Source organism: Vipera berus (genome assembly GCF_964194415.1).
Source record: "Vipera berus genome assembly, chromosome: 16".
Classification (NCBI taxonomy): Eukaryota; Metazoa; Chordata; class Lepidosauria; order Squamata; family Viperidae; genus Vipera; species Vipera berus.
Genome location: NC_138219.1, coordinates 2,294,542 through 2,304,282, shown reverse-complemented (window position 1 = coordinate 2,304,282; position 9,741 = coordinate 2,294,542). Strand labels below are relative to the sequence as shown.

At 46.9% G+C, this 9,741-nt stretch overlaps 1 protein-coding gene across 1 annotated transcript; it reads right to left on the bottom strand.

The window, feature by feature from the left end:
* Positions 1 to 1,824: 1,824 nt before the first annotated feature.
* LOC308675146 (interferon-inducible GTPase 5-like) lies at positions 1,825 to 3,076 on the bottom strand (the record flags this gene model as incomplete). The annotated part of the gene is made up of 1 exon (XM_081340156.1): positions 1,825 to 3,076. One exon carries the CDS (start codon positions 3,074 to 3,076, stop codon positions 1,838 to 1,840), a length of 1,239 nt encoding a protein of 412 aa, XP_081196282.1. The 3' UTR covers positions 1,825 to 1,837.
* Positions 3,077 to 9,741: the final 6,665 nt, after the last annotated feature.

The window sequence follows — 9,741 nt, the reverse complement described above, 5'->3', positions numbered from 1 at the left end:
TACGCGACCGTCCTAGAGAAGTAGTAGCAGGGGAGGGGAACGAGCTGAACCGGTGGCAGCACCGCACAAGCCTGAGTGAGAGACGGCTGGAGCTGCAGGGCTGTTGGGGCTCAGCGGAAGCGCCAGGATCAGTGCCAGGATCCAGCTGGAGCTCGGCGCTGATCCTGGCACTTCTGAGCCCAGAAGAAGCACCAATCAGCTGGAATGTTGCAGCATCTCCAGGGTCTTGTGATTTACGTTCAGATGCTTGGCAACTGATTCATATTTACGACGGTCACAGTGTCCCAGGGTCATGTGAAGTGACCCAAACCTGCTGCAACCACCCAGCAGATGGGGGGGGAATAAAAACCAAACACCCCCCACCCCACCCCCACTGCCAATCCTCAACAGAAATGCTCACAACCATGAAAACCTCGGACAGGAGGAAGAGCACCGCCGGGCGGGCAGGCAGGCGTCTTACTCGGCTGTGGCTCTGGGGGGCACTTTTTTCAGGGCCATTGTAACTTCAAACAGTCACTAAGCGAACTGTTGTAAGTCGAGGACCACCTGTGCTTTCCTTTTCTTTCTTTTTTTTTGGTCATCAAGTTTTTGGCCCCTTGCTAGGCAACTGGTGGTACTCGGATGTTGCCCTACCCTAAAAGTGGTACAATGGGTGAAAAGGTTGAAAAGTCCTGGTCTAGTCCGACCTCTTCCTCAGGCAGGAGATCCTAGACCATTCTGGACAAATGGCTGTCCATGAATCGAAATGATGAGACCAACGTATTAGCCAAGGGGACCTTCTCAGCGTAGAGATTTTGCCTCTGTCACCCTTCCAGTCATTGATGCTGAAAAAAATGCAAGATTCCTGAGATATCGTTGGGGGCAGACGAACTAGAGAAGATAAAGGAATCACAGGCAGTCCTGGAGTAACAACCACAACTGAGTCCAACATTTCTGTTGTTAAGTGAGACATATGTTAAGTGAGTTCCCCCCCCCCATTTCTCGCCATAGTTGTTAAGCTGAATCACTCTGCAGTTGTTAAGTTAGTCACACGGTCGTTAAGGGAATCTGGCTTCCCCATTGACTTTGCTTGTCAGAAGGTCCCAAAAGGGGATCACGTGACCCGGGATACTGCAACCGTCATAAATAGGAGACAGTTGCCAAGTATCCAAATTGTGATCACGTGGGGATGCCACAATGGTCATAAGTGTGAAAAATGGTTATAACTTCCTTTTTTTTCCTCCCCAGTGCTGTTGTAACTTTGAACGGTCACAAAATGAATTGTTGTAAGTTGAGGACTACCTGTATTGTAGTTTATCTCTGAATGCCAACCTAATTTTGCTTTCTTCCGAAGGAATATGCAGAAGGGTGATCGTGACAAATAAAAATCACGCTTCTCCCAATGTTTCTAGGGAGTTTGTCCCTGTAAAGATCAGTATTGTGGAGGTCACCTTAAAGGGGACGAAATGTTTGTGAAATAATTTACAAACTGCACCCTAGTTAAAGATTTGCAGTCTCTTAGGCAAAATTACAAGCAGAAATGAGGAAGTCGCATATTGCACAAAGACATTTCATAACCATGGCTGGCTGGGGAACTCTAGGAGTCGAAGCCCACCGGTCATAAAGTTGACAAGGTTGAGAAACGGACAACAGAGTAAGGCACACTCCAGGATTGAATCAGTTTGTGAGAGGGTTACTCCTGATTTACTCTCTTAAGCAACAACCCTGGTTTGAAAGAACATGGGAAAAGATAAAAGTGTAGCGTCAAAGCAAGAACATCCGTCGGAAACTTGACATGTAGCTTCTTTTCTAGAACTTCATGGTGTCCACCTTGGGTGTGGAGCTTCGTGGAAACCCCTTAAGAATGGCCTTGGTTCTCCAAGACTTTTGACACGGATGTCTGAGGCTCACTTGTGCCCTTATGGCTCATAAACACCTTGACCAGAAGCTTGTGGGCATCGGTTGCCACATCCTCCACAAATGTTTTCAGCATGCTGTAGACCACCGCGAAGGACAAGCCTACCGAGGCCATGGGCACAAGCTGTTTTGGTAGATTGGGTGCTCTGCTGGCCGCTTGGATGAGCAATTCCACCACAACTGCTTTGGTGACTGCAGGAGCCAGTGGAGACCTGATAAGGGCCTTCAGCTGCTCAAAGGGCTGGTCTACATGTTCAGCGGTCCTCCTTAGGGAGTCCTCTTCCAAGCCAAAGCTGATGCAATAACCTTGCATGGTTCTGACCAGCAGGTCCACATTGCACGCCACCGAAATATCTGAGATAGCTTCAGTCTGGATCCCACAGGCCACCACGGCCACCAACCACAAGTGTTCCAGCATCATGTCCTTCTTCTTCTCCAAGATGCGATGGGAGATGTTAGGGGTGGCAAGGAGGAACGAGTGGCTCTTTGGTAGATCCAGGTTCTTCTGCAGAGTCTCTTCCAGAAGATAGAAGTCGTACTTGCTGAGTAGATGGCTGGAAATAAGGAAGATCTTGGGAGATCTCACTTTCTCAGCTTGAAGATCTTGTAGGCAGTCTTCCCGGATCTTCTGCAGGGTGACCAGCTCATTGAAGCTAGATGGGTTGCTCTGACGGATTGATTCCAGATCTGCCTCCACTTTGGAGCGGACAAAATAGTATCCTTTGCCAGCTTTTTTGACATAATAAGCCAGCTTAGCATGGAAGGACCTGAAGTGCTGAGAGGCAATAATTAAAAAGAAGTCATAGGAGGCCAGATCCACCTTCTCCACATAACGTCTGGCACTGAAACCCGGATTCCCAATATCTGGCAGATCCCACAGGATTACTTTGGGGTACTTGGGGTGTGGATAAGCCACAGGAGTTTTATTGGCCTCCACTTTTCTGGGAGAAGCTGCTCCTTCATCTTCCGCACACAGGTCCCGAAAAGTGTTGATGAAGGCTGCCCTGTCTTCTCCCGATTCGCCAACGACGGCCATATTTAAGCTGATGTTCTCCAGAGAGGACAAAGCGTCCTGGAGGCGTTTGGTCAGCTGATCAAAACTCCCCGTCTTAAAGGCAGCCTTGAGGTCCTCAATTTGCTTTTCGGTTAGAGCAATTTTGTCGTCCGCTTTTTGTGCCATGGGGTCAACAGCTTCACTTTTCTGGTCAGCCTGGGGAGGAAGATCTAAAGGGCCAAGTGAAGAACATTGCATTAGTGGAAGTTAGGTGCCTGCATACATCTATTTTCACCACCAAGGGCTTGATAAAATGTCATCTTGCAGTTGGGTAACCTAGCCTGGATTTCCACCAGCCACAAGATGTTAGCCTCCAGTTCTCAAAAGGCAGGGATCCTCCTAGCCATCAACCCTTCCACAGAGCAGGAGCTGAGAAAAGTTTCAGGCGCCCTCGCAAAAAGCTGCTTGTAACGTTAAACTATCACACGAGATTTCAGTAATGTCACCTTCAAAATCTTATACGACGGGTTTTTAAAATGTTTTAATTTTTAAATTGTTTAGTTAATTTATTTTGGGGCTGTTTATTTAATTTCTTTTAACTTTTGTATTGTTGTTTTTATTGTTGTTAGCCGCCCTGAGTCCTTCGGGAGATAGATAGGGCGGCATATAAGTCCCAAAAATAAATAAATAAATAATAAATACAATTTTCACTCAAAATTCAATGAGACGTTGACCAACTTGTCTCTGGTCGAATCCCAAGTGCCGCGTAGCAGAGTGAGCGCCTGTCACTCATCCCAGCTTCTGCCAACCTAGCAGTTCGAAAGCACATAAAAACACAAGTAGAAAAATAGGGACCACTACAGTGGGAAGGTAACAGCGTTCCATGCGCCTTTGGCATCTAGTCATGCCGGCCACATGACCACGGAGACGTCCTCGGACAAGCGCTGGCTCTTCGGCTTTGAAACGGAGATGAGCACCGGCCCCTAGAGTGGGAAACGACTAGCACGCATGTGCAGGGGAACCTTTACCTTTACCTTACATAGATGATAGACATAGATGATAAATAGATAGATAAAGAGAGAGAGAGAAACACAGACACACACACAGATTCCTATAGCTAAAAAAGGGAGGATCTCTTTTTCCTCAAAGGGGAGTTTCCCAATTATGTTGGAATAGCAACCCTCAGATTTTGAAGGAAGGCCAGGCATGGTTACCAGATTCGGGAAAAGTCTTGCACAAATGATTATAACGGCAGACAACCAAGTCACCTCTTGCCATCCAAAGCTATGTTGGATCGTTCTCAACTCTGCAGCAGGAAAGTCATTTCAGCATTAGGTCTCCTTTGTTCTCAAGTCTAGAACTTGAGGGCTTTTGGAACTACAGGTTTCAAAAGCTACAAACAAATCACTGCGACTGTTAAGTGAATCATGCGGTCGCTAAGCAAATCTGGTTCCCCTCATTGAGTTTGCTTGCCAGAAGCTGGCTAGAAAATTTGCAAATATTGACCCCAGGACACTTGAACCGTCGTAACCTCATGCCAAATCCTTGCGAACCCCTGAATTGTGATGCACACGAGAACGGTGCAACCGTTACAGGTGTAATGATTGCTCCATGGGGACTTTGAATGGTCTTTAAGCGAATAGTCGTAAGACGAGGACTGTCTACATTCTGCTCAGGTCCACATAGATCTTCCTTGACTTCAGGCAGCATTGGTGCAACCGATGGAAAATCCTGGGTTGATTCCAACATCTGGAGCTAGAAGGAAGCCAGTTGTGAGTCTTGTAATTGGGCTGATACGAATACAGGTTGTCCTTGACTTACAACAGTTCGTTTAGTGACCCTCCAAAGTTACAACGGTGCTGAAAAAAAGTGACTCATGACCGTTGTTCACACTTATGACCGTTGCAGCATCCATACGGTCACGTGATCAAAATTGAGATGCTTGGCAACTGACTGGTATTTACGACGGTCGCAGCGTCCCGGGGTGGTGGTGGTCGCGTGATCCCCCTTTTGCGACCTTCTTGCAAGCAATCAACGGAGAAGCCAGATTCACTTAACAACCGTGTGACTAATTTAACAACTGCAGTGATTTCACTTAACAAACGTGGGAAGGAAGGTCGTAAAATGGGGCAAAACCCCCTTTAACCACTGTCTCGCTTACCAAAATAAAAGATAAAAAATTGGGGGGCTCAGCTGTGGTTGTCAATTGAGGATCCCCTGTATTTGCTTTCCTTTCCCCCCGCCTTTCGCTTCAGGGACCCCCATCTTTCCTCACAGTCTTTCCGGAGGGCACCTGGCCCGGGACCCCAAGAGTCGGTGAGTGGGGTGCCAGGTGGCCCCCCTGCTTGTGAAGTCCTGCCAAGTTCAACGGTCTTTTCAGCAATTTCCTTTGACCCAAGTGAGTGTTGGCTGGTGGCACCTAAGCAGCTGCTGTAGACACCGAGTGCCGGCTGGCCGGGCTGGCCATCCCAGTGTGAGGTCAGCAATGGAATCCCAAGCAGGAAAAAAAAACAAAGTCAGCTGAAGTCATGAGAAAGATTTGCATATTTTACTGTTGTGATTCAGGGTCAGCCTGTGGGTTCGGGAGTTGGGTCGGACGACTCAGAGGAGGAGGAGGGGGGTGTTGAAGAGCTTGCTGAGGGGGTTGAAGATCTTGCTGATCAGAGCCCTCAGCCAGGCCCCTCCCACTTGGTCACCACGGAGACCCAGCTGTGTGAGCCTGACAGCGTGGATAAAGATGACCCACAGCTGGCCCTGTTCAAGGACGCCCGACGCAGGAGGCAGTCAGTCAGGAGTAAACAGAGGGAGGCAATGGGGCACCTCGGAAGGAGGCACAGAGAAGCCACGCCCTGAACTGTATTTAAGGGGAATGTGTGGGAGGGCTGGTTTGCTGAAGGCAACCGCTTTGGATTGTTCCTGCTTCTTAGCTCGTGTTTTATGGTTGGTGTCTTGTCTTGCTCTTGTTTTATGTGAATAAATTTGGCAGGCTTTATTCCAGCCTCTTGCCGTTTGTAAAGGGGTCGTCCCTGCTTTTGCTGCAGGGCCGGTAGCAGGCTGGTACAGAACATTTTACAACCAAGAAGCACAGCAGGCATCTGGAAGGAAAACAAAGCCACCTGTTTATAGGTGTGCTCTGAGTTCAAATTATACGTATTACTTATCTCTCAAAGGTGGGGTTGGTTGTTTTTCCACGAGGCAACTGGACTTTCTTGTTTTTCTTTGAAGACGTTTCGCTTCTTATCCAAGAAGCTTCTTCAGCTGATGTGAAGCAAAAGGTGAACTAGAATAGAATAGAGCTACAGTAGAAGGGACCTTGGAGGTCTTCTAGTCCAGCCCCCTGCTCAAGCAGGAGAACCTAGACCAGTGATGGCGAACCTTTGAGAGACCGAGTGCCCAGACTGCAACCCAAAAGCCACTTAGGTATCGTCGGGTGCCGGGTGGGCGTGGCCCATTGGTGGGTGTGGCCCATTGAGTGGGCGTGGCCCATTGGGTGAACGTGGCCATGGTGGTAACGGCAGACTGGGTGGGACTAAAAAGTTTAATCAATGAATTCCAACTTTGCGAGATCTTTTTTTTCCTGCAAGAAGTTGAAATTGATTGATTTAACCTTTTTTTTTTGCACACGGCGGTGGATGCCTAAAGCCAAAAAGTTTTATAAAACCCAGCTGAAGGCCTAGGACTGGGCATCTGTGGCACGCGTGCCGTAGGTTCACCACCATGGATAGATAAGATAGAAAAATGTGGGTTAGATAGCATTACCACCAGATGGATTCGTAGCTGGCTGACAGGCCGTACTCAGCATGTGGTCCTCAATGGAACCGCATCTACATGGAAGGAAGTGTGTAGTGGGGTGCCCCAGGGCTCTGTTCTGGGCCCAGTGCTCTTCAATATCTTCATTAATGATTTGGATGAGGGGATAGATGGGGAACTCATCAAATTTGCAGACGACACCAAGCTGGCAGGAATAGCCAATACTCCAGAAGATAGGCTTAAGATACAGAAGGATCTGGACAGACTCGAACACTGGGCACTATCTAACAAAATGAAATTCAATGGTGAAAAAAGTAAGGTTCTACATTTAGGCAGGAAAAATCAAATGCATAGGTATAGTTTAGGTGGTACCTTGCTCAATAGTAGTAACTGTGAGAGGGATCTCGGAGTCTTAGTAGACAATCACTTCAATATGAGCCAGCAGTGTGCTGCAGCTGCCAAAAAAGCCAACACAGTGCTAGGCTGCATTAACAGAGGGATAGAATCAAGATCAAGTAAAGTACTAATACCACTTTACAATGCCTTGGTAAGGCCACACCTGGAATACTGCATCCAGTTTTGGTCACCACGATGTAAAAAAGATGTCGAGACTCTAGAAAGGGTACAGAGAAGAGCAACCAAGATGATTAGGGGGCTGGAGGCTAAAACATATAGGGAACGGTTGCTGGAATTGGGTATGTGTAGTTTAATGAAGAGAAGGGTGAGGGGTGACATGATAGCAGTGTTCCAATATCTCAGGGGCCGCCACAAAGAAGAGGGAGTCAAGCTATTCTCCAAAGCACCTGAAGGCAGGACAAGAAGCAACGGATGGAAACTAACCCAGGAGAGAAGCAACCTAGAACTAAGGAGAAACTTCCTGACAGTTAGAACAATTAACCAGTGGAATAACCTGCCTCCAGAGGTGGTGAATGCTCCAACACTGGAGGCTTTTAAGAAGAGACTGGACAGCCATTTGCCTGAAATGGTATAGGGTTTCCTGCCTGAGCAGGGGGTTGGACTAGATGACCTCCAAGGTCCCTTCCAACTTTATATTATTATTATTATTATTATTATTATTATTATTATTATTATTATTATTATTATTATTATTATTATTATTATTATTATTATTATTATTATATGGCTGGCCCATACTTCAGGGGCTGTCCACTAGCTGGATCTTTCTAGTTACTCCTGCTGCACCAGGTGCCACCTACTCTGACCTGCGCATTTGATTTTTCCTGCCTAAGTGCCGGACTTCCCTTTTTTTAACCTCTGAATTGCATCTGGCTGGATAGGGCCCAATGTTCAAGTCTGTCAAGATCCTTCTGGATCTTATGTCTATCTTCTAAAATGTTGGCTGTTCCCTCTAGCTTGACGTGCAAATCTGATGAGTTCACTTCTATCCCCTCCTCTAGATCATTTATGAAGATGTTGAAAAGTGTTGTGGCCATGACAGAACCTTGAGGTGCCCCATCTCTCCATGGGGCTGTAGCTCCACTAAGGACTACATGCTGGATGCGGTAGGTCAGCCAACTCTGAATCCATCTGGTGGGGATACTCTCTGCCCCACAGTATTTAATAGAATGGAATAATAACTTTATGATCACTTTGCATGTACACTAATCGGCAAACATTAAAATGAAATTTCATTGCATTCAGCTCTCAAAAGGTCACCACCTCCAATATACACTACATATATACCCACATATATTCTATGACACAGAGAAAGAAAACAGTCTAGTTTGGATTATGTATACATGTGCACAGTGAAAAAAAAACGAATCTTGCGAGTTTCCCAGACAGATGGCATAGGGAATAAAGCTATTACAGAATCGGGTAGTCCTGCTATAAATACTTCGAAACCTCCTCCCAGAGTGGAGCAACAGAAACAGACTCTGAAGTAGGGTCTCTAACAAGGCTCCGAGCTCTAAGCAAATATAAGCAGCATCCTGAATAACAGGAAGCGAACTTCCTATGATCTTCTCGGCTGTTCTTACCGCTCTCTGCATGGACCTTCTGCCTGAGGCATTCTTGCCACCAAACCAGACAGTGATGGAGTTTGTTAAGACGCTCTCCATCATGCCTCTGTAAAAAGTGGCTAGGACAGAAGGAGAGAGATGTGCTCACGTCATCAGACGCTAGTTTGCATGCTTCACTAAGGACGATGTGTGGAGATACTAATTCAGATTGTTAGTTATCTGCACCACCCAGGTATTTAATACTTTTGACTACCTCCACGGTTGCAGCCTTGATACAAAGTGGAGTATGACTATGCCGGCTCTTGATCTTATCAAGAAAGAGGTTGCGGTCTACTTTGACAAATGTCTTACTTATGTCCACAGCATGATCCCTAGTCCACTAATTACTCACTTCATCAAAAAAGGCAGTAATTTCTGTCTGGCATGTTCTCTTTTTAACAAATCCATGCTGGCTTCTATTAATCCCCTTGTGCATTTCTAAAGGTAAAGGTAAAGGTTCCCCCGCACATGTGTGCTAGTCGTTTCCAACTCTAGGGGCCGGTGCTCGTCTCCATTTCAAAGCCGAAGAGCCAGCGCTTGTCCGAGGACGTCTCCGTGGTCATGACTAGATGCCAAAGGCACACGGAACGCTGTTACCTTCCCACCGTGGTGGTCCCTATTTTTCTACTTGCATTTTGACATGCTTTCGAACTGCTAGGTTGGCAGAAGCTGGGACGGGTAACAGGCGCTCACTCTGTTACGTGGCACTCGGGATTCAACCCACCAAACTGCCGACCTTCTGATTGACAAGCTCGGCATCCTAACCCACTGAGGTGCTGATAAATCCTCTGCTTATTTATCTTTTCCAGGGTTTTCCCAGCTCTTGATGTCAAGCTGCTTGATCTATATTATCCTGGATCCATTTTCCCCTCCTTTTTGTAGATCAGAACCACATCAGCTCTTTTTCAAACCTCTGGTTCCCCTTTGCCATAATTTTTCCAGTGGCTACTTAGGGCTGGGAAAGGTGGACTCTGAAAAAGGCCGATAGGAGAAGAATGGATGCCTTTGAACTGTGGTGCTGGAGGCAGCTCTTACACATCCCATGGACTGTAAAAAACGCAAACAAAGACCAAACCTCAC